The sequence below is a fragment of the Tachyglossus aculeatus genome, chromosome 26 (genome assembly GCF_015852505.1).
Source record: "Tachyglossus aculeatus isolate mTacAcu1 chromosome 26, mTacAcu1.pri, whole genome shotgun sequence".
Classification (NCBI taxonomy): Eukaryota; Metazoa; Chordata; class Mammalia; order Monotremata; family Tachyglossidae; genus Tachyglossus; species Tachyglossus aculeatus.
Genome location: NC_052091.1, coordinates 19245642 through 19270381, shown reverse-complemented (window position 1 = coordinate 19270381; position 24740 = coordinate 19245642). Strand labels below are relative to the sequence as shown.

Sequence of the window (24740 nt, the reverse complement as noted above, 5' to 3'; positions counted from 1 at the left end):
GAATACACAAGTGGGAATCAGACCCAGTTCCCGTCCCAGTCCGAAATCAGTAGGAGATGCAATAAAGGGACCATAACAGCTCATAAAAATGCTACAGCAATAATAATAATTTTCCCCACTCAGGTGCTCCTTTAATAATAATAATAATAATAATGGTATTTGTTAAGTGCTTACTATCATCATCATCATCATCAATCGTATTTATTGAGCACTTACTATGTGCAGAGCACTGTACTAAGCGCTTGGGAAGTACAAATTGGCAACATATAGAGACAGTCCCTACCCAACAGTGGGCTCACAGTCTAAAAGGGGGAGACAGAGAACAAAACCAAACATACTAACAAAATAAAATAAATAGGATAGATATGTACAAGTAAAATAAATAAATAGAGTAATAAATATGTACAACCATATATACATATATACAGGTGCTGTGGGGAAGGGAAGGAGGTAAGATGCGGGGGATGGAGAGGGGGACTATGTGTCAAGCACTGTTCTAAGCGCCAGCGGTAGATGCAGGCTAATCAGGTTGAACACAATCTCACATGGGGCTCCTACTCTCAATCCTCATTTTACAGATGAGGTCACTGAGGCCCAGTGAAGTGACTTGCCCAAGGTCACACAGACAAGTGGTGGAGCTGGGATCAGCACCAGGGACCTTCTGACTCCCAGTCCTGGGCGCTCTCCACCCTGCCATGTTGCAGGACTGTTTGGTAATAATAATAATAATAATAATAATAAAAATAATGAAAGTAATAATAATGGTATTTGTTAAGCACTTACCATGTGCAAAGCACTGTTCTAAGCACTGAGGAGGTTATAAGGTGATCATGTTGTCCCACGGGGGGCTCACAGTTTTAATCCCCATTTTACCAATGAGGTAATTGAGGCACAGAGAAGTTAAGTGACTTGCCCAAAGTCACACAGCTAACAAGTGGAGGAGCCGGGATTTGAACCCATGACCTCTGACTCCAAAGCCCGGGCTCTTTCCACTGAGCCACGCTGCCTCTCCAGCTTATCGAAGAAAGCAGGAGTCAGGGAAGTAACATCTTTGTTGAGAACTCATACTACTAAGGCATGATCCCGTGTCTCCCCGGCACTCATTCGGTCGTATTTACTGAGCGCTTCCTGTGCAGCAGCGTGGCTCAGTGGGAAGAGCCTGGGCTTTGGAGTCAGAGGTCATGGGTTCGAATCCCGGCTCCGCCATGTGTCTGCTGTGTGACCTTGGGCAAGTCACTTGACTTCTCTGGGCCTCAGTTACCTCAGCTGTAAAATGGGGATAAAGACTGTGAGCCCCATGTGGGACAGCTGGATCACCTTGTATCCCCCCCCAGCGCTTAGAACAGTGCTCTGCACATAGTAAGCGCTTAATAAATGCCATAATTATTATTATTATTATTATTTACTGAGCGCTTCCTGTGTAAGTACAGAACCCTACTAAGCGCTTGGGAGAGTACAGTACAACAATAGACACATTCCCTGCCCAAAACAAGCAAAGAACTCATCATTTGTAAGCCATCAGTTTATCAGTGAGAGCTTTCCCCATTCTGTAGCCAGCAGTTCACCTCAGGAGTCTCAGGACTCAATCAGTCATATTTATTGAGCACTCACTGTGTGCAGAGCACTGTACTAAGGGCCTACCGCTTCAGCAGCATCGTGGTCTAGTGGATAGAGCACGGGCCTGGGATTCAGAAGAACCTGGGTTTTCATCCCGGTTCCGCCCCTTGGGTAAGTCGCTTCACATCTCTGGGCCTCAGCTATTTCATCTGGACACAGTAAGCGCCCAATAAATACGACTGAAAGAATGAATCTGTAAAATGGGGTTAAAGACTACGAGCTCCACATGGGACAGAGACGGTGTCCAACCTGATTAGCTTGTATCTACTCTAGCACTTAGTACAACTTAGAGAAGCAGCGTGGCTCAGCGGAAAGAGCCCGGGCTTTGGAGTCAGAGGTCATGGGTTCAAATCCCGGCCCCGCCAGGTGTGTGACTCTGGGCAAGTCACTTCTCTCTGCCTCAGTTCCCTCATCTGTAAAATGGGGGTTAAGATTGTGAGCCCCACTTGGGAAAACCTGATCGCCTTGTATCCCCCCAGCGCTAGAACAGTGCTTTGCACATAGTAAGCGCTTAACAAGTACCATCATTATTATCATTATTACAACGCCTGGCACATGGTAAGCACTTAATCAATACCACCATTATCATTATTATTATTATTATTATATCATCATCATCATCATCATTTAGACTGTGAGCCCACTGTTGGGTAGGGACTGTCTCTATATGTTGCCAGTTTGTACTTCCCAAGCGCTTAGTACAGTGCTCTGCACATAGTAAGCGCTCAATAAATACGATTGATGATGATGATCACTATTACTATTATTAAAGGAGCGCCTAGTGAGGCACATCTTCCCCTGGGAAACCCTCAGGCTTTTCCATTTCCCCTGGGAAACCTCAGAGCTTGGCACATAATAAGCGCTTAACAAATACCACAATTATTTTTATTATCGTTTTAACGGTGAAACGGTTTCCGGCAATGAGGTTGCTCAGCCACCGGGTGGCACCGTGTTCACGCTGTTCGATCATCATCAATCGTATTTATTGAGCGCTTACTATGTGCAGAGCACTGTACTAAGCGCTTAGCACTGTACTAAGCGCTATGTACTAGGTGCTATGTACTAAGTGACATGTTCGATGCCATGACAGCAGTGTTTAGTCAAGTGATACTATTTATTAAGCGCTTTCTGTGTACAGAGCACTGTACTGAGCGCTTTGGAGAATACAGTGTAATTGCCACAGTAGTGTTTAATCGGGCGATACAGTTTACTGAGCGCTTACTTTGTGCCGAGCACTGTACTAAGTGCTTAGGAGAATACAGAATAACAGAGTCAGTAGACATGTTCCCTGCCCACAACGAACTTACAGTCCATAGGGGGAGAGACCAATCAATCAGTCCCCCGGCTATCGATCGATCAATCAATCAATTATAGCTATAATTCGGTTTGTTCTGATGATTTTGGACCCGTCTACATGTTTTGTTTTGTTGTCTGTCTCCGCCTTCTAGACTGTGAGCCCGTTGTTGGGTAGGGACCGTCTCTATATGTTGCCGACTTGTACTTTCCAAGCGCTTAGTACAGTGCCCTGTACACAGTAAGCGCTCGATAAATATGATTGAATGAATGAATCGATCAATCAGTGGTATTTGTTGAGCATTTACTATGTGCAGAGCACTGTACTAAGCGATTGGGAGAGTGCAATACCGCGGACCCATTCCGTGCCTGCACTGAGCTTGCGGTCTAAAGGGGGAGAGATAATAATAATAATAATGGTATTTGTTAAGCGCTTACTATGTGCCAAGCACTGTTCTAAGCGCTGGGGTAGATACAAGGTAATCAGGTTGTCCCACATGGGGCTTACAGACTTAATCCCCATTTTACAGATGAGGGAACTGAGGCCCAGAGAAGTGAAGTGACTGCCCAAAGTCACGCAGCTGACAAGTGGCGGAGCCGGGATTAGAACCCACGACCTCTGAGTCCCAAGCCCGGGCTCTTCCCACTAAGCCACGCTGGGGAGAGATCAGTCAGTCAGTCAGGTCCTATTTATGGAGCACTTATCTGTACTAAGCGCCTGGGAGAGGACAATGCAACAGAGTTAGTAGACACATTGCCTGCTCCCAGTGAGCTTACAGTCTAGAGGGAGAGCTAAAGTAAAGCGTGGAACTTGGGAAGCTAAAATAAAGCTTGGAATTTGGGGAGGATGACGTTCCCTTGAATCTAAATGTGCAGGAGAGTATGAGAAAATTGATCAAGAGAGACAAGTTTAAGCCACAATCAGTCTAAATTAAGCGTTTACAATGTGTGGAGCATTGTATTAAGTGCCGGGGACTATATAGCCAGGGGGACCATAAAAAGTAGAGGTGGGAGACGTGATCTGTGCCTTAGGTAGGGGAGACAGACATGAAAGTAAAAGAAGATAGGGCAAACAGAAGAGTACAATCACAATAATAATAATTGTGGTATTTGTTAAGCACTTCCTATGTGCCAGGCACTGTACTAAGCGCCGGGGTGGATACCAGCAAATCAGGTTGGACAGAGTCTCTGTCCCACATGGGGCTCACAGTCTCAATCCCCATTTTCCAGGTGAGGGAACTGAGGCCCAGAGAAGTGAAGTGATGTCTAGACTGTGAGCCCGCTGTTGGGTAGGGACTGTCTCTATTTGTTGCCGACTTGTACTTCCCAAGCGCTTAGTACAGTGCTCTGCACACAGCACTCAATACGATTGATTGATTGCCCAAGGTCACATGGCAGGACAGGATTAGAACCCAGGACCTTCTAACTCCCAGCCCATGCTGTAGCCACTACAGCACTTCTTGTGGACATAAAGATATGTCCATGAGAGCTGTGGGGCTGGGGGTGGCGAGAATTTAAATCTGCTTAAGTACATAGGCAACACCTAAGGGGAAGCAAGTAGGGAATTGAGGGATTAATCTGGGAAGGCCTCTTGGAGGAGATGTGATTGTAGATGCTCTTAGAAGATGGGTGAGTGTCGGTCTGTCAGCTATGAAGGAAGAGGGAGACTAGCTCATTTTGGGCGAGGAATGTGGCGGTTTATTGTCGTAGCTTAGTACAATGCTCTGCACACAGTAAGCGCTCAGTAAACATGACTGAAGGAACGAATGAGTTCCAGGCCACAGGGAAGATCATCATCATCAATCGTATTTATTGAGCGCTTACTATGTGCAGAGCACTGTACTAAGCGCTGGATGTGGGCGAGGGGTCGGTAGTACAGTGAGTAGGTCGGCTTGGGAGGAGCAAAGTAAGCGGGTTGGATTGGTAGGAGATTGGTGAGGTAAGGCTGAGTGGGAGAGGTGGGCGAGCTCCTTAAAGCCGACGGCAAGGAGTTTTTGTCGGACGCGGAGGAGGATGGGCAGTCGTTGCTGGTTTCTGAGCGCTGGGGAGATGTGGATTTTTTTTCTGAGCCAATTGATCTGCCCGGCAGAGTGAAGAACAGACTGGAGAGGGGAGAGGCTGGAGGCAGGGAGGTCAGCGAGGAGGCCGACGCAGAAGGTCAAGATGGGAAAGGATCGGTGCTGGGATCAGCGTGGTTGCAGTTGGGATGGAGAGGAAGCGATTGGGTGGAAGAGATGCTTTGAACTGGGTGACGGATGGAATCCGCGGGTTGAATGAGTGGGATGAGGTGAGGGTAATGCCAGGGTTATGAGCCTGTGGAACTGGGAGGATGGGAATGTTGTCATTGGTGATGGGAAAGTCGGGGAGGGGATCCGGTTTGGGTGGGAAGATGAGGAGCGCTGTTTCGGGCCTTACAGTCCTCTAAACTCTAAATTCCACATGGGCAAGGAATGTATCTGCTGATTCATCATCATCAATCATATTTATTGAGCGCTTACTGTGTGCGGAGCACTGTACTAAGCGCTTGGGAAGTCCAAGTTGGCAACATATAGAGACAGTCCCTACCCAACAGTGGGCTCACAGTTTAAATGGGGGAGACAGAGAACAAAACCAAACATACTAACAAAATAAAATAAATAGAATAGATAAATGTGTACAAACATATATACATATATACATGCTGATTGTGTTGTATTGTCCTCTCCCAAGTGCTTACTCCAATGCTCCGCACATAGTAAGTGCTCAATGAACACCACTGATTGATGCGTTTGGCTTGAGGTGACGGGAGGACATCCAAGCAGAGATTTCCTGAAGGCAGGAGGAGATGCGAGACTGCAGAGACGGAGGGAGGTCAGGACTGGGAATGGAGATTTGAGAATCATCCGCACAGAGGTGGTAGTTGAAGCCACGGAGGCGAATGAGTTCTCCAAGGGAGTGAGTGAGGATGGAGAATAGAAGGGGACCCAGAACTGAGCGTTGAGGGGACACGCACACCCCAAAATTAGGGGGTGGGAGACAGAGGAGGAGCCCACGAAACAGACTGAGAATGAGCGGCCAGAAAGATGAGCGGAGAACCAGGAGAGGACAGTGTCAGCAAAGCGGAGTTTGGATAATGTTTCAATCAATCAATCGTATTTATTGAGCGCTTACTGTGTGCAGAGCACTGTACTAAGCGCTTGAGAAGGACAAGTTGGCAAGTTTCCAGGCGAAGGGGGTGGCCGACAGCATCGGAGGCAGCCGATAGCTCCAGGAGGACTAGGGTGGAGTAGAGGCCATTGGATTTGGCAAGATCTGAGGGATTTCCCCCAGCAGCACTCCGCAGTTTGGGCACAGGAGGAAGTGGACTGTGGAGGTGATCCAGGAAGCGTTTTGGTGATAGGATGGTTTTTGTGGAATGCAGGGGGGCACTGGCCAGATTTCAGGGGGTCCTGAAGAGAGTCGGAGGAGAGGAAGTGGAGGCATCTTAAAGAGAACAGTTGGCTTGATGTCCTAAAGAGAGTCGGAGGAGAGGAAGTGGAGGCATCTTAAGGAGAACAGTTGGCTTGATGTGTTTGGAAAGGAAAGGTAGGAAGGAGATGGGGTGAGAAGAGGACCATGCTGTGGGGTCATGGGAGGGATTTTCATTATTAATAGTAATAATAACAATAATTGTATTTGTTAAGCACCTACTGTGTTCCAGGCACTGTTCTAAGCACAAGGGTGGATAGAAGCAAATCGGGTTAGACACCGTCCCATGTGGGGCTCACACTCTATATCCCCATTTCCCCGATGAGGTCACCGAGGCCCAGAGAAATGACGTGACTGGCCCAGGGTCACACATCAGACACGTGGCAGAGCTGGGATTGGAACCCGGATCTCATTCACTCATTCTATCATATTTATTGAGCGCCTACTGTGTGCAGAGCACTGCACTAGGCACTTGGGAGAGTGCAATACAACAATAAACAGACACATTCCCTGCCCATAACGAGCTTACCCTTCTGACTCTAAGGCCCGGGTTGTATCCATTAGGCCACACAGCTTCTCAGTAGGACATACGTAAGCATGCTCGATAGGGAAGTGGCATGGCCTAGTAAGAAGAGCTCAGACCACAACCTCCTCTCCGGCTCTCTTTCCCACAGACACTCCCCCCCGCCCCCCGCAGAACCATCCCGTTCCCCCCCAGAGACGTCCATTCTTTTGACAGCCCCCTCCCCGGTATTCTACGTATCCAACTCTGTTGCCAGTTTGTACTTCCCAAGCGCTTAGTACAGTGCTCTGCACACAGTAAGCGCTCAATAAATACGATTGATGATTGATGATGAACTGCCGGAGGTAGTTTTAAAGGCACTGCCCCCCCTCACTCGGCTGGCTCCGGTTTGGAGAGGAGCCTGGCCCGACCCAAACCAGAATTTTGGGCCGTCCCGTGGCAGATCCCGCCCGCCTTCCTCCCACCCCTCTCAAGGTCCGTTCCCTGTCTCTTCCCACAGACTTAACCGTCGGAACGAACGCCCGCCCGCCAAGGAAGATCGCACGGAGGTTCCATGTCCGATTGTCTAACAGTCTTGGGTTTGATAGAAGTCGCCCCATTATAAGTCACTGTCCCTGTCGCCCGAGTCCCAGTTTGTATATGCACATAGTCCCGCCCCCTCCCTCTCTGTTGTATTTGCCGAACTCAGACATTTTAGCTTTTTCCGAGGGTCACCTTTCATCCCCTATCGTTTGCTTGCATGAAGTCGTCCCGTCCCACCAGCGGGTTGGGGGGGCCCGAACCTTTTGCCCACGTTTGAGGGTCTCCCTTCCCACCCCCGCAGGAGGCCCCGTTCAGTTGGAATCGACGTTTTTAGACGGGTGGGCGTTGGGGGGGGGGGGGGGGGCGAAGAACGTCTCCCTCCTCTCCCGAGCGCAACTAAGGATCGATTCCAAATCGCCAGAGACACCCGATTGACCGAAAACTCGAAAAACAAAAGTCGTCCGTTAGCGCCCAAGACCGAGGCTGTAAGATACATAGTCCCCGTTAGAGCTAGCTAGTTGAAACCGAAACGCGTCTCCAAAATCACGTCGTCCTGTCCCCACGCTCACTTAGTTTCTCTATGTGAAGTCAGTGAAAGTCTCTTTTGTGTTCCTTTAGATGAAGACCAGGATTTTTGTTTTCCAACGGCGATACAGTTCGGGCTCTTGGCTTAAGTGGATCCTTTTCAACGGTGAGCCTAGGGGATTCAGCAGTTACCGTGGGAAAAAAAAACCAAAACCCCCGTTCAATTTTCAATACTTAAAGCCTGAAAAAAAAAATTTAAAAAAAAAAAAAAGGAACTTCTTCTTCGGTTTTCTTTTGGAAATAGAGCTAGATTAGTAAGTAATCATTCCAAAAATCCATGATTCTGTGTACATTATCGTTGCTATTGTGATAGAGAACTTTATTTATTTTTTATGCCAGCTTTTATCGTGAGAACATATTTAGTCGGTTTGGGTTTCCTCAGTCCTCGTTCTGCTTGTCTTTGGAACATCTTTCGCGTATTCAAGGTTTGTAGTTGAAGAGTTTACTGTAAAAAAAAAACAAAAACAAAAACAAAAAAAAAAAATGTATTGTTTTTACCGAATAAACTTATTGGAATGTGTATTGGGAGTAAGATTTGAGGTTGTAAGCAACTAAGTTAGTGTCATTTGACTTCATTCATGTAACAATGTGAGGTATTAATGTAACTCAAGTATTAAAGAAAAACATCGTCAACCCTGAGTTGCCGATAGTAGAATTAAGTGCAGGTGAGGTTTTTTTGGGGGGGTGGCGGGATATCCCTTTTCTGGGAGGCTCCGCCCTCTCCGGAATCCGCGCGGGACAAAGAGGCATGGCATTTTGGGGGTTAGGGCAGGTCTTCGCCCACCACGCACGAGCCCCCCGGCCCCCCTAGTCCCGCCTGGGCCGCCGCTCCTCTCCGCGAAGCGGAGACCCCGGGGGAGGCCACGGCGAGTGACACGGGACTACCTCAAGTGGAAGCGGGATCCTCCGTGGTCCAGGCCCTTCTCTTACTGGGGTTTGGATTTTTTTCCACTGCCCAGCAGATGGGATAGACAGGACAGACTCCGGCCAAGAAGATCCCCTCACGGTCCTGCAGATCTCCCTGCACTTCCTCCGCCGGCTGTAGAAACCCTGGCACCCGTCGTCCGGAAGAGACAGACCACCGCGTGGGCACCAGCTGGGGAGGGGTCTGCCCAGAATCAGAACCCGAGGCAAAAACCAGGGCCACATTTCCAGAAATCCACCCTGGAAGCACTTCGGTGGGGGGTCGACTGGTCTTAAAAAATCCGGTCGGCATGTTATTATCAATAGAGAAGCCCCCAATATTTTTATTATCGGTGTACGAGAGTAAAAATGTGTCCATCTGCAAGTGGAGGCAGAGGTTATGGTGCTTGCTAAGCGCTTACTATGTCCCAGCTGCTGTTCTAAGTAACAGTAGAGACAAAGTAATCATGGGGCTCACACTCTTATCCCCATTTTACAGATGAGATCAAGGAAGCCCAGAGAAGCGAAGTGACGCGCCCTAGGTCACAAAGCAGACGGGTGGCAGAGCCGGGATTGGAAGCCAGGTCCATCTGACTCAGGCCTGGACTGTATCCACTAAACAACACTGCTTCTCGATAGCCCCTGGAGCTAATAAAGAAAGAAAAAATGAGGTTCTTCTGTAGCCGAAAGGGTAAAGGGGCTTTGGGCCCAGCACGGTAGAGATTCACCTTGTGGGGAGGAAATTCTGGAGTTGAAAGGCCCCAAGCAGGTGGTTAGCCCTTTGTCTCCAGATTCGTAATCTTAGAGCCAATGGAGCAGCGGATCCATCCTTTTCAGGAAGCCAATCGTTGAAATCAATCATTCAGTCAGATTTATTGAGCCCTTACTGCGTAATTGTACCCCCTTTAAACGGGTAATTGAATGAAGCTGTTTTGTTCTTTCAAGTAACAAGATGGACCCGGCTCACTTTTGGGGGAGGGATTAGTTTCCATACTCTGGAAGAGTTATCAGAGAGACGACCAGGGGGTAAAAAAAGAAGCACGAGCGTTTAAAACAATCCGATCCTCGCCAACGGGAGGAACGAAATGGCCCAGACGAGCGTGTCGTAGCATATCAAAAGTTTATTGAAAATAATTTCCGAGAGCGAATTTGCTAACCAGTACAACAGAATCCAACTCTGTTTCTACGCAACTCAGTATTCCCTTTAGACAGACTTTCGATAGCCCGGTTTCCCCCGTTCGCGGTTCGAATAGGCTCGAGCCGCCACCTTATCACCTTCGGGCCCTTTCTCCCGGCAGCGGAGTCAGATCTGAGCAAGAGCCAGCGACCTCGCCAACCCAGAGCCCGAACCTCGTCGTCTCGTCATTCGTTCTTCTCCTGTGCCCTGGCTCTGGTGAAGAATTCCGGGTTGTAGATGCACCGGTAGGCCAGCAGCTGAGGGAGGATCCCGTACACTAGGTTTAGTCCCAGGAAGCAGATTTTCGCCTCCTCGGGCACGCGATAGATGTACGGCGTCCGGGCGTGAAGAGAAGCCCCGATGTGGGAGAACTGCGCCTGTCACGCACAAGAGAGACACGGGCCGCGCGATGAAGAAGACGTCAGCAGGTGATGGTGTTTCTGAGCTCTAGCCTTTCCCCAGCCTTGAAAATCCCCCGCCTCTCGCCAGAAACACCCTTGGCTAAATTCAGCCACCCGCCGGACGCCGTCCCACCACTGGACCTATACTTTCCAAACAATCTTAAAAGCCTGATTTCCCCCCAGACTGTCAGGAAACCAAAAATGACCGCGTATTTTGCCGCGTCTTATAGAAGCAGCGGGGCTCAGTGGAACGAGCCCAGGCTTTGGAGTCAGAGGTCATGGGTTCAAATCCCGGCTCCACCAGTTGTCAGCTGTGTGACTCTGGGCAAGGCGCTTCACTTCTCTAGGCCTCAGTCCCCTCATCTGTAAAATAGGGATTAAGACTGTGAGCCCCCCATGGGACAACCTGATCACCTTGGAACCTCCCCAGCGCTTAGAACAGTGTTCTGCACATAGTAAGCGCTTAATAAATGCCATTATTATTATTATCAGGGAGCCCTGAGTGGATTTGGTGACTTCCATTTTATCAATGATAATAATAATAGTGCTTGTTAAGTGCTTTCTATGTACCAAGCACTGTGATAGATACAAGTTAAGTTGGATAAAGACCCTGTTCCCCAATGGGGCCCACGCTTTTCATCCATCTTGAGGATGAAAATTGCTTTTCATCTTGCAATTGAGGGAACTGAAGCCCAGAGAAGCGAAATGACTTGCCCAGGGTCACACAGCAGACAAGTGGCAGAGCCGGGATTAGAACCCAGGTTCTTTTGACCCTGGGCCCGAGTTCTATCCACTGCTTCACGACTTGGAACAGAGGTTTGTGGGTGGAGTGTGAGCCCACTGTTGGGTAGGGACCGTCTCTATACGTTGCCAATTTGTACTTCCCAAGTGCTTAGTACAGTGCTCTGCACATAGTAAGCGCTCAATAAATACGATTGATGATGATGATGAGTGGCGTTGTGGGATAGGGAGGGTTGCTAAACTGGAGTATATTTTCCACATTAGGCTGTGACGGTAGAAGTGATTGAAAAACTCGTGTGGTCTAGTGGATAGAGCACGATAGGAGTCAGAGGACTGGGTTCTAATCCTGGTTCTGCCACTTGTCTGCTGTGTGACCTTGGGCAAGTCACTTTGCTTCTCTGGGCCTCAGTTCCCTCATCTGTAAAATGGGGCTGATGACGGGGAGCCCCATGTGGGACCAGGGACTGTGTCCAGCCTGATTTGCTTGTATCTCTCCCAGTGTTAGAACAGTGCCTGGAACATAGTGAGCGTAAAAATGAAATCCTGGGACGCTCCTGTTCCCACTGGGATATCTCGTTGTGGAGAGGGAATGTGTCTATTGTACTCTCCCGACTGCTTAGTACGGTGCTCTGCACAGAGTAAGCCCTCAATAAATAATAATAATAATACTTATGGTATTTGTTAAGCGCTTACTATGTGCCCAAGCACTGTCCTAAGCGCTGGGGTAGATACAGGGCTATCAGGTTGCCCCACGTGGGGCTCACAGTTTTAATCCCCATTTTCCAGATGAGGTAACTGAGGCCCAGAGAAGTGAAGCAACTTGCCCAGAGTCCCACAGCTGACAAGCGGCGGAGCCGGGATTAGAACCCACGACCTCCAGCTCCCAAGTCTGGGCTCTTTAATAAAAATAATAATAATAATTATGGCATTTATTAAGCGCTTACTATGTGCAGAGCACTGTTCTAAGCGCTGGGGGGATACAAGGTGATCAAGTTGTCCCACATGGGGCTCACAGTCTTTATCCCCATTTTACAGATGAGGTAACTGAGGCCCAGAGATGTCAAGTGACTTGCCCAAGGTCACACAGCAGACACATGGTGGAGCCGGGATTTGAACCCATGACCTCAGACTCCAAAGCCCGGGCTCTTTCCACCGAGCCACGCTGCTTCTCTAAGGCCCAGAGAAGTCAAGTGAATTGCCCAAGGTCACACAGCAGACACACGGCGGAGCCGGGATTCAAACCCACGACCTCCGGCTCCAAAGCCCGGGCTCTTTCCACCGAGCCACGCTGCTTCTCTAAGGCCCAGAGAAGTCAAGTGACTTGCCCAAGGTCACACAGCAGACACATGGCGGAGCTGGAATTCGAACCCATGACCTCTGACTCCAAAGCCCGGGCTCTTTCCACTGAGCCACGCTGCTTCTCTAAGGCCCAGAGAAGTCAAGTGACTTGCCCAAGATCACACAGCAGACACAGGGCGGAGCCGGGATTCGAACCCACGACCTCCGGCTCCCAAGCCCGGGCTCTCTCCGCTAAGCCACGCCGAACGAACGAATAACAGGCCCTGACTCCCGGGTCGTTTTGTTCACCCGATCAGATTTACCGAGCGCCGACCGCGGGCAGAGCACTGCACCAAGCGCCGGGGAGAGGACAACCGAACATCATCATCAATCGTACTTATTGAGCGCTTCCTATGTGCAGAGCACTGGACTAAGCGCTTGGGAAGTCCAAATTGGCAACCTATCGAGACGGTCCCTACCCAACGGTGGGCTCCCAGTCTAAAAGGGGGAGACAGAGAACCAAACCAAACATACTAACAAAATCAAATAAATAGAATAGATAGGTACAAATAAAATAGAGTAATAAATCTGTATATACAGGTGCTGTGGGGAAGGGAAGGAGGGAAGATGGGGGGGGATGGAGAGGGGGAGAGGAAGGAAGGGGCTCAGTCTGGGAAGGCCTCCTGGAGAACAGTATAGCGGATGCGTTCCCTGCCCACAGCGAGCTTCCGATATGGAGGAGCCCCCTGAGTGGGGAAGGGCAGAAGGGGGGCAATGCCAGGGTGAGAAGTACCAACCTGAGCGAGCCCTCCGGCGTGGACGACCGTCAGATCCCGCATCCACCAGCAGCCGGGGACCATCAGCCCGTACGTGGCCGCCACGCCCCACGGCACCGAATAGAACAGGTAGGCCAGCATCTGTCGGGGAGACACACCCCGCGTCGTCCCCAATCAATCAATCAATCAATCAATCAATCGTATTTATTGAGCGCTTACTCTGTGCAGAGCACTGGACCAAGCGCTTGGGAAGTACAAATTGGCATCACATAGAGACAGTCCCTACCCAACAGTGGGCTCACAGTCTCCTCCTCATTCAGTCCTATCTACTGAGCGCTCGCTGTGTGCAGAGCACTGGGCTAAGCGTGTGGGAGAGGGCAATACAACCATAATAATAACGGTATATGTTGCCAATTTGTACTTCCCAAGCGCTTAGTCCAGTGCTCTGCACACAGTAAGCGCTCAATAAATACGATTGATGACGATGATTCGTTAAGCTATGCCTCAAGCACTGTTCTGAGCGCTAGGGTAGCTACAGGGTAATCAGGTCGTCATCATCATCAATCGTATTTATTGAGCGCTTACTGTGTGCAGAGCACTGTACTAAGCGCTTGGGAAGTACAACTTGGCAACACACAGAGACGGTCCCTACCCAACGGTGGGCTCACAGTCTAAAAGGGGGAGACAGAACAGAACCAAACATACTAACAAAGTAAAATAAATAGGATAGATATGTACAAGTAAAATAAATTAATAAATAAATAGAGTAATAAATATTACTACTATATTACTATAGTATAGTAATAAATATATATATATATTTATATAATAAATATAAATATAAGTATAAATATTACTATAGTACAACCATATATACATATATACAGGTGCTGTGGGGAAGGGAAGGAGGTAAGATGTCCCACGTGGGGCTCACAGTCTTAATCCCCAGGAGGCCCAGAGAAGTTAAGTCACAGTCTTTTAGACTGTGAGCCCACTGTTGGGTAGGGACTGTCTCTATATGTTGCCAACTTGGACTTCCCAAGCGCTTAGTACAGTGCTCTGCACACAGTAAGCGCTCAATAAATACGACTGATTGATTGATTACCTCCTTCCCTTCCCCACAGCACCTGTATATATGTACATATGTTTGTACATATTTATTACTCTATTTATTTATTTTACTTGTACCTATCTATCTACTATCTACTGAACCACGAGCCTATCTACTGAACCACGCTGCTTACTAAGCGCTGGAGTAGATAAAAAGGAGGAGAAGGCGAAGATGAGTATTTGTTAAATGCTTACTAGTTCATTCAGTCATATTTATTGAGTGCTTACTGCAGACGAGAAGCTGCGTGGCGCAGTGGAAAGAGCCCGGGCTTGGGAGTCAAAGGTCGTGGGTTCAACTCCCTGCTCTGCCACTTAGCTGTGTGACTTTGGGCAAGTCACTTGACTTCTCTGGGCCTCAGTTCCCTCATCTGGAAAATGGGGATTAAGACTGTGAGCCCCACGGGGAGCAACCTGATCACCTTGTATCCTCCCCAGTGCTTAGAACAGTGCTTTGCACGTAGTAAGCGCTTAACAAATGCCATCATTCTTCTTCTACAGAGCACTGTACTAAGCGCTTGGGAGAGTACAACAGAATGGACACACTCCCTGCCCACAACAAGCTCATAGTACTTCAATCAATCAAGCAAGCCATCACATTTATTGAGTAATAATAATAATAATAATAATAATAATAATGGCATTTATTAAGTGCTTACTATGTGCAAAGCACTGTTCTAAGCGCTAGGGAGGTTACAAGGTGATGAGGTTGTCCCACGGGGGGCTCACAGTCTTAATCCCCATTTTACAGATGAGGGAACTGAGGCCCAGAGAAGTGAAGTGACTTGCCCAAAGTCACACAGCTGACAAGTGGTGGAGCCGGGATTCGAACCCATGACCTCGGACTCCAAAGCCCGGGCTCTTTCCACTGAGCCACGCCGCTTCTCTAATAATGTATGTACAGCACTGTACTAAGCAGCTGGGACAATTAACAGACACATTCCCTGCCCAAAGCGAGCTTCCAGTCTAGAGGGGGAGACAGCGGCGAGTAGGGATAAATACATTATGGATCTAATAAAGTGCGGAGATAATAAAGGGAGCGAGTCGGAGTGAGGCAGAAGGAAGAGGGAGAAGAGGAAATCAATCAATCAATCGTATTTATTGAGCGCTTACTGTGTGCACAGCACTGTACTAAGCGCTTGGGAAGTACAAGTTGGCAACATATAGAGACAGTCCCTACCCAACAGTGGGCTCACAGTCTAGAAGGGGGAGACAGAGATCAAAACCAAACATACTAACAAAATAAAACAAATAGAATAGATATGTACAAGTAAAATAAATACCTAAATAAATAGAGTAATAAATATGTACAAACATATATACAGGTGCTGTGGGGAAGGAAATGGGGGCTGAGTCGGGCGGGTGGTCTGTATGGTCCGTATCTTTTAACAACAATCAACAACAACAACAACAATTGTATTTATTGAGGGCTTGCTGTGTGCAGAGCACTGTACTAAGCACTTGGGAAGTCCAAGTTGGCAACATCTAGAGACAGTCCCTACCCAACAGTGGGCTCACAGTCTAAAAGGGGGAGACGGAGAACAAAACCAAGCATACTAACAAAATAAAATAAATAGAATAGATATGTACAAGCAAAATAAATAAATAAATAAATAGAGTAATAAATATGTACAAACATATATACATATATACAGGTGCTGTGGGGAAGGGAAGGGGGGCTGAGTCAGGGGCGGGTGGTCCGTATGGTCCGTATCTTTTAACAACAATCAACAACAACAACAATCGTATTTACTGAGCGCTTACTGTGCGCAGAGCACTGTACTAAGCGCTTGGGAAGTCCAAGTTGGCAACATATAGAGACAGCCGCTACCCAGCAGTGGGCTCACAGTCTAAAAGGGGGAGATAGAGAACAAAACCAAACATGCTAACAAAATAAAATAGATATGTACAAGTAAAATAGAGTAATAAATATGCACAAACATGTATACATATATACAGGTGCTGTGGGGAAGGGAAGGAGGTAAGATGGGGGGGATGGAGAGGGGGACGAGGGGGAGAGGAAGGAAGGGGCTCAGTCTGTGAGCCCACTGTTGGGTAGGGACTCTCTCTATATGTTGCCAACTTGGACTTCCCAAGCGCTTAGTACAGTGCTCTGCACACAGTAAGCGCTCAGTAAATACGATGATGGTGGGCCGGGGGTGGCCGGGATTACCTGCAGCTTGGGGTAGGCGGCGGGGTCCTTCAGGTAGGGCTCCTGGGTCTGGAGGTACAGCTGGCACAGCTCCGTGGGACAATCCAGGGCGATCTAAGCGGGGGCAAAGCAGTTGGGAAAAGATGGGCCTTGTTACCCTGACGCTGGACGCGGGGTTCCTGCCTGCCCGGGATACCCCAATCAATCAATCAATCAATCAATCGTATTTATTGAGCGCTCACGGTGTGTACAGCACTGGACTAGGCCCTTGGGAAGTCCAAGTTGGCAACATAGAGAGACGGTCCCTCCCCAACAGTGGACCCCAACCCCTTCAGGAGCCCCCAGACTGAGAAAGAAGGAGAGAAGGAGAGTATAGCATGGAATGTGGGGGGATTGGGGGGAAGGGGGTTGTTTTATGGTATTAGTAATAATAACGATAATAATTTGGGTTTGTTGTTAAGCTCTTACTACGTGCCAAGCACATAGGAGGGGCAGCGTGGCTAGGAGGAGCAGCGTGGCTCAGTGGAAAGAGCCCGGGCTTTGGAGTCAGAGGCCCTGGCTTCGAATCCCGACTCCACCGCATGTCTGCTGTGTGGCCTTGGCAAGTCACTTCACTTCCCGGAGCCTCAGTTACCTCATCTGTAAAATGGGGATGAAGACTGTGAGCCCCCCGTGGGACAACCTGATCACCTTGTAACCCCTCCCCCAGCACTTAGAACGGTGCTCTGCACATAGTAAGCGCTTAAAAATGCCATTATTATTATTATTATTTTCTAAGCGCTGGGGTATGACTTTGGGCAAGTCACTTCACTTCTCTGGGCCTCAGTTCCCTCATCTGTAAAATGGGGATGAAGACTGTGAGCCCCACGTGGGACAACCTCGATGACCCTGTATCGAGAAGCAGCGTGGCTCAGGGGAAAGAGCCCGGGCTTTGGAGTTAGAGGTCATGGGTTCAAATCCCGGCTCTGCCACTTGTCAGCTGTGTGACTTTGGGCAAGTCAAGTGAGCCCGCTGTTGGGTAGGGACTATCTCTATGTGTTGCCGACTTGTACTTCCCAAGCGCTTAGTACAGTGCTCTGCACACAGTAAGCGCTCAATAAATACGATTGATTGACTGATTGATTGATTTAACTTCTCTGGGCCTCAGTTATCTCATCTGTAAAATGGGGATTAAGACTGTGAGCCCCACGTGGGACACCTTGTAACCTTGTAACCTCCCCAGCACTTAGAACAGTGCTTTGCACATAGTAAGCGCTTAATAAATGCCAATATTGTATCCCCCCCAGTGCTTAGAACAGTGCTTGGCACATAGTAAGCGCTTAACAAATACCAACATTATTATTATTATCATTACTAGGTGATCAGGTTGTCCCCCGTGGGGCTCACAGTCTTAATCCCCATTTTCCAGATGAGGCAACTGAGGCACAGAGAAGCAAAGTGACTTGCCCAAAGTCACACAGCTGACAAGTCAAATACAAGTAAACAGGCATGAATATAAATAAATAAAATTATAGATACGTACACATCAAAACAAGTATTCAGGCATCAATATAAATAGTATTATACATATATACATAAATACATATGTGTTGTGTGAAGCGCTTAATATGTGCCAGACACTCTATAGGTGCTAACAATAATAATAATAATGATGGTATTTGTGAAGCACTTACTATGTGCCAGGCACTGTACTAATCGCTAATACTAATAATGATGATATTTGTTCAGCGCTTACTATGTGCCAGGCACTGTACTAATAGCTAATAGTAATAATGATGATATTTGTTCAGCGCTTACTATGTGCCAGGCACTGTACTAATTACTAATAGTAATAATGATGATATTTGTTCAGTGCTTACTATGTGCCAGGCACTGTACTAATCGCTAGTAGTAATAATGAAGATAGTTGTTCAGCGCTTACTATGTGCCAGGCACTGTACTAATTGCTAATGGTAATAATGATGATATTTGTTCAGCGCTTACTATGTGCCAGGCACTGTACTAATCGCTAATAGTAATAATGATGATATTTGTTAAGCACTTACTATGTTCCAGGCACTGTACTAATCGCTAATAGTAATAATGATGATATTTGTTCAGCGCTTACTATGTGCCAGGCACTGTACTAATCACTAATAGTAATAATGATGATATTTGTTTAGCACTTACTATGTGCCAAGCACTGTACTAATCGCTAATAGTAATAATGATGATATTTGTTCAGTGCCTACTATGTGCCAGGCACTGTACTAATCGCTAATGGTAATAATTATGATATTTGTTCAGCGCTTACTATGTGCCAAGCACTGTACTAATCACTAATAGTAATAATGATGATATTTGTTTAGTGCTTACTATGTGCCAGGCACTGTACTAATCGCTAATAGTAATAATGATGATATTTGTTCAGCATTTACTATGTGCCAAGCAGTGTACTAATCGCTAATAGTAATAATGATGATATTTGTTTAGCACTTACTATGTGCCAAGCACTGTACCAATCACTAATAGTAATAATGATGATATTTGTTTAGCACTTACTATGTGCCAAGCACTGTACTAATCGCTAATAGTAATAATGATGATATTTGTTCAGTGCCTACTATGTGCCAGGCACTGTACTAATCGCTAATGGTAATAATTATGATATTTGTTCAGCGCTTACTATGTGCCAAGCACTGTACTAATCACTAATAGTAATAATGATGATATTTGTTTAGTGCTTACTATGTGCCAGGCACTGTACTAATCGCTAATAGTAATAATGATGATATTTGTTCAGCGTTTACTATGTGCCAAGCACTGTACTAATCGCTAATAGTAATAATGATGATATTTGTTTAGCACTTACTATGTGCCAAGCACTGTACCAATCACTAATAGTAATAATGATGATATTTGTTTAGTGCTTACTATGTGCCAGGCACTGTACTAATGGCTAATAGTAATAATGATGATATTTGTTCAGTGCTTACTATGTTCCAGGCATTGTACTTTGTGCTAATAATAATAATGATATTTGTCCAGCACTTACTATGTGCCAAACACTGAACTAAGCACTAATAATAATGATGATGGTATTTGTTCAGTTCTTACTATGTGCCAGGCACTGTACTAATCACTAATAGTAATAATGATGGTGTTTGTTCAGCGCTTACTATGTGCCAGACATTGTACTAAGAGCTAATAATACTAATAATGATGATATTTGTTCAGTGCTATGTGCCAGCACTGAACTAAGCACTAATAATAATACTGATGGTATTTGTTCAGCGCTATGTGCCAGGCATTGTACTAAGCGCTAATAATAATTATGATGATATTTGTTCAGTGCTATGTGCCTGGCACTGAACTAAGCACTAATAATAATGCTGATGGTATTTGTTCAGCGCTTACTATGTGCCAGGCACCGTACTAAGCGCTGGGGTGGATACAAGTTGGACGCGGTCCCTGTCCCCTATGGGGTTCACAGTCTTAATCCCCATTTTATCCATGAGGTGACTGAGGCCCAGAGAGGTGAAGCGACTTGCCCAAGGTCACTCAGCAGACAAGTGTCGGAGGCAAGATTAGAACCCAGGTCTTCCGACTCCCAGGCCTGTCCTCTAACCACTAGGCTATGCTTTTTCTCAGCAGGCCAAGCTGCTTCTCGGGTTTTTTTTTAATCTACCCAATCCCTTCGCACAGTGCTTGGCACAGAGAACCCCGATCTTTTGGACCCCTGGGCCCTTGCTCTACCCACTAGGCTGCACCGCTTCTCAGTAGGCCACGTTGCTTCTCGCATTTTTTTTTAATCAATCAATCAATAAATCAATCATATTTATTGAATGCTTACTGTGTGCAGAGCACTGTACTAAGCGCTTGGGAAGTACAAGTTGGCAACATATGGAGACGGTCCCTACCCAACAGTGGGCTCACAGTCTAGAAATAATAATAATAATAATGATGGCATTTGTTAAGCGCTTACTATGTGCAAAGCACTGTTGGGATGTAACATGATCAGGTTGTCCCACGTGGGGCTCACAGTCAATCCCCATTTACAGATGAGGGAACTGAGGCTCAGAGAAGTTCAGTGACTTGCCCAAGGTCACACAGCAGACATGTGGCGGAGCCGGGATTCGAACCCATGACCTCTGACTCCAAAGCCCGGGCTCTTTCCACTGAGCCGCACTGCTTCTCTATCCAATCCCTTAGCACAATGCTTGGCAGGTAAGCACTTAATAAGCAGCGTGGCTCAGGGGAAAGAGCCCGGGCTTTGGAGTCAGAGGTCATGGGTTCAAATCCCGGCTCCGATAATTATCAGCTGTGTGACTTTGGGGGATGTCACTTCACTTCTCTGTGCCTCAGTTACCCCATCTGTAAAATGGGGATTAAGACTGTGAGCCCCATGTGGGACAACCTGATCACCTCGTAACCTCCCCAGCGCTTACGCTCCGCTGCCACTAACCTCCTCACTGTCCCTCGTTCTTGCCTGTCATCATCGTCATCAATCGTATTTATTGAGCGCTTACTGTGTGCAGATCACTGTACTAAGCGCTGTCCCGCCGTCAACCCCCGGCCCACGTCCTTCCCCTGGCCCGGAATGCCCTCCCTCTGCCCATCCGCCAAGCTAGCTCTCTTCCTCCCTTCAAAGCCCTACTGAGAGCTCACCTCCTCCAGGAGGCCTTCCCGGACTGAGCCCCTTCCTTCCTCTCCCCCTTGTCCCCCTCTCCATCCCCTGCACCTTACCTCCTTCCCTTCCCCACAGCACCTGTATATATGTTTGTACATATTTATTACTCTTACTTGTACATATTTACTATTCTATTTATTTTATTCTGTTAATATGTTTTGCTTTGTTGTCTGTCTTCCCCTTCTAGACTGTGAGCCCGCCCGTCTCTATATGTTGCCAACTTGTACTTCCCAAGCGCTTAGTACAGTGCTCTGCACAGTAAGCACTCAATAAATACAATTGAATGAATGAATGAACAGTGCTTTGAACATAGTAAGCGCTTAATAAATGTCACCATTATTATTATTATACACCATAATGATTATTATCATGCTGCTTCCGGCACCCCAGCCCCCGTTTTGTCCAAAAACCTAATGGAGAAGCAGCACGGTGAAGTGGCTAGAGCACAGGCTTGGGAGGCAGAAGGTTATGGGTTCTAATCCCAGCTCCACCACTCGTCTACTGCGTGACTTTGGGCAAGCCATTCACTTCCCCGGCCTCCGCTTACCTCATCTGGAAAATGGGGATCAAGACCGTGAGCCCCACGTGGGAGGGGGAATGCGTCCAACTCCGTTTGCGTGTATCCACCCCAGCACTTAGTACAGTGCCTGGCACACAGCAAGTGCTTAGAAATATCATTATTATTACTATTATTATTATTAGTTCCTAGACGATACAGCGTCACCACGACCTTTTCCGCAGGGCTTACCAAACCCCGGAAAATACAAAATCCAGTAGCAAAGATCAGGTACACAACCAGGAGTAGATCACATGGTCTCCGCAGCAATCCTTTCTTCTGGACATCCTCAATCACCTGGAACACACAGTATATACATCGAGCAGCAACTCAGTTCAAGCAGAAAAATCGATTACGGGGCCGGGGGGGGGGTAAAAAGACTGATCAATCAATCAATCAATCAATCAATCGTATTTATTGAGCGCTTACTGTGTGCAGAGCACTGTACTAAGCACTTGGGAAGAACAAGTTGGCAACATATAGAGACGGTCCCTACCCAACAGTGGGCTCACAGTCTAGAAGGGGGAGACAGAGAACAAACCAAAACATATTAACAAAATAAAATCAATCAATCAATCAATCAATCATATTTATTGGGCGCCTACTATGTGCAGAGCACTGTACTAAGCGCTTGGGAAGTACAAATTGGCAACATATAGAGACAGTCCCTACCCAACAGTGGGCTCACAGTCAATCATAAGTAGCATGGCTCAGTGGAAAAAGCCCGGGCTTTGGAGTCAGAGGTCATGGGTTCAAATCCTGACCCTGTCAGCTGTGCGACTTTGGACAAGTCACTTCACTTCTCTGGGCCTCAGTTACCTCATCTGTAAAATCGGGGTGAAGACTGAGAGCCCCCCCGGTGGGACAGCCTGACCTCCTTGTAACCTCCCCAGCGCTTACAACAGTGCTTTGCACATAGTTAGCGCTTCATAAACTCCATTATTATTATTTATTGAGTGTTTACTGTGGGCAGAACACAGTACTAGGCGCTTGGGAGAGGACAGCAGAACAGAGTTGGTAAACACATTACCTGCCCACAAGGAGCTTAATCAATCTATATGTTGCCAATTTGTACTTCCCAAGCGCTTAGCACAGTGCTCTGCACATAGGAAGCGCTCAATAAATACGATTGATGATTTAGCACTTAAAATGTGCCGAGCACTGTACTAAGTGCTTGACTATAGAACAGAGTTGGTCTGCGCTTACTATGTGCCAGGCACTGTACTAAGCGCTGGGGTGGATACAAGTTGGACGCAGTCCCTGTCCCCTATGGGGTTCACAGTCTTAATCCCCATTTTATCCATGAGGTAACTGAGGCCCAGAGAGGTGAAGCAACTTGCCCAAGGTCACTCATTTCCATCCCACAAGGAGCTTAATCAATCCATCGTATTAACTGAGAACTTACTATGTGCAGAGCACTGTGCTAAGCACTTGAGAGAGGACACTATAACAGTAGAAAAGACCCATTCCCTGCCTACAGGCAGCTTGCAGTCTAGAGGGGGAGGCAGCCATTAATGAGAAGCAGCGTGGCTCAATGGAAACAGCCCGGGCTTTGGAGTCAGAGGTCATGGGTTCAAATCCCGGCTCCACCACTTGTCAGCTGTGTGACTTTGGGCAAGTCACTTCGCTTCTCTGTGTTACCTCATCTGTAAAATGGGGATTAAGACTGTGAACCCCACGTGGGACAACCTGATCACCTTGTAACCTCCCCAGCGCTTAGAACAGTGCTTTGCACCTAGTAAACGCTTAACAAATGCCATCATTGTTATTATTATTATTATTATTAACGAGGAGAGGGAAGAGTTATAGCAGGCTGATGGCGCCTGAGAAAAGTCTCAAGATCCACGCTGGAGGAAACTGAGAGAGAGCAAAGATGCTGAAGAAAAGACACCATCACTTAAAGTAACAGCGTGGCCTTGTGGCAAGAGGACAGGCCTGGGAGTTAGAAGGACCTGGGTTCTAATTCCGCCTCCGCCACTTGTCTGCTGTGGGATTTTGGGCAAGTCGCTTCCCTTCTCTGGGCCTCGGTGACCTCATCCAGTAAAATGAGGATGAAAACTGGGAGCCCCTTGGGGGACAGGGACTGTGTCCAACCCGATTAGCTTGTGTCTACCCCAGCGCTTAGAACAGTGCCTGACAGTAGTGAGCGCTTAACAAATACCATAAAATATTAAAAAACCAAGAGCAGAGTGCGTGGGTTAGGTTATAGGAGGAGATCAGCGAAGTTAGGTAGGAGGGAGAGACAGCTGAAGGAAAAGGTAAGGAGTTTTTGTTTGCTACAGGTATGTGGTTTGATATATTATGTTTGATAAATATATTATGTATATTTATATATCAAACCACATATTTGATATGTGGTTCCCCCTTTTAGACTGTGAGCCCACTGTTGGGTAGGGACTGTCTCAATATGTTGCCAATTTGTACTTCCCAAGCGCTTAGTACAGTGCTCTGCACATAGTAAGCGCTCAATAAATACGATTGATGATGATGATGATGATATATTTATATATATATTTGATAGATTGACAGATTTGACAGAGTTTTTTTTCCCCACTCCCTTCTGCGTGGCCTTGACTTGCTCTCTTTGTTCTTGCCCCCTCCCAGCCCCACAGCACTTATGTCCAGAAACGTCATTTATTTATTTATACTATTGTCTGTCTTCCCCTCTAGACTGTCAGCGCGTTATGGGAAGGGAATGTGTCCGTTTGTTGTTCTGTTGTCCTCTCCCAAGCGCTTAGTACAGTGCTCTTCACACGGTAAGTGCTCCATAAATACGATGGACTAGAGAGATGGCCCCTTTGGGCCTGGAATCGAATCACCGACTCCAAGGTTTCGGAACTTTCCCAAGTGCTTAGTTCAGGCCTCTGAGAACAGAAAGTCTCCAGGAGACACCATTGATTGATTAGTACGTGGGGAAGCTAGGAAGTGTCTGCTGTTTGACCTTGGGAAAGTCACTTCACTTCTCCATACCTCAGTGACCTCATCTGTAAAAT

General features: G+C 47.3%; 2 protein-coding genes across 5 annotated transcripts in view; one reads left to right on the top strand and one right to left on the bottom strand.

Moving 5' to 3' along the window:
- HDGFL3 (HDGF like 3) overlaps window positions 1-8642 on the top strand; it is a 49180-nt gene extending 40538 nt beyond the window's left edge. Inside the window, exons 6-7 of one of the 2 annotated variants that reach the window (XM_038767355.1) lie at window positions 7380-7428; window positions 8021-8642. In XM_038767355.1, the coding sequence (XP_038623283.1) occupies window positions 7380-7385 (6 nt within the window). In that variant the 3' untranslated portion in view covers window positions 7386-7428; window positions 8021-8642. Of the gene's footprint in view, window positions 1-7379 lie in introns of both variants that reach the window. The other variant, XM_038767354.1, reaches the window with a different exon arrangement.
- Window positions 8643-9991: 1349 nt separating this feature from the next.
- The window catches only part of TM6SF1 (transmembrane 6 superfamily member 1), a 46326-nt gene continuing 31577 nt past the window's right edge, over window positions 9992-24740 (bottom strand). For 2 of the 3 annotated variants that reach the window (XM_038767298.1, XM_038767300.1), the window contains 4 exons: window positions 21940-22044; window positions 16544-16636; window positions 13285-13404; window positions 9992-10444 (listed from right to left, as the gene is read on the bottom strand). In XM_038767298.1, the coding sequence (XP_038623226.1) occupies window positions 10253-10444; window positions 13285-13404; window positions 16544-16636; window positions 21940-22044 (510 nt within the window). In that variant the 3' untranslated portion in view covers window positions 9992-10252. The remainder of the gene's footprint in view (window positions 10445-13284; window positions 13405-16543; window positions 16637-21939; window positions 22045-24740) is intronic. The other variant, XM_038767299.1, reaches the window with a different exon arrangement.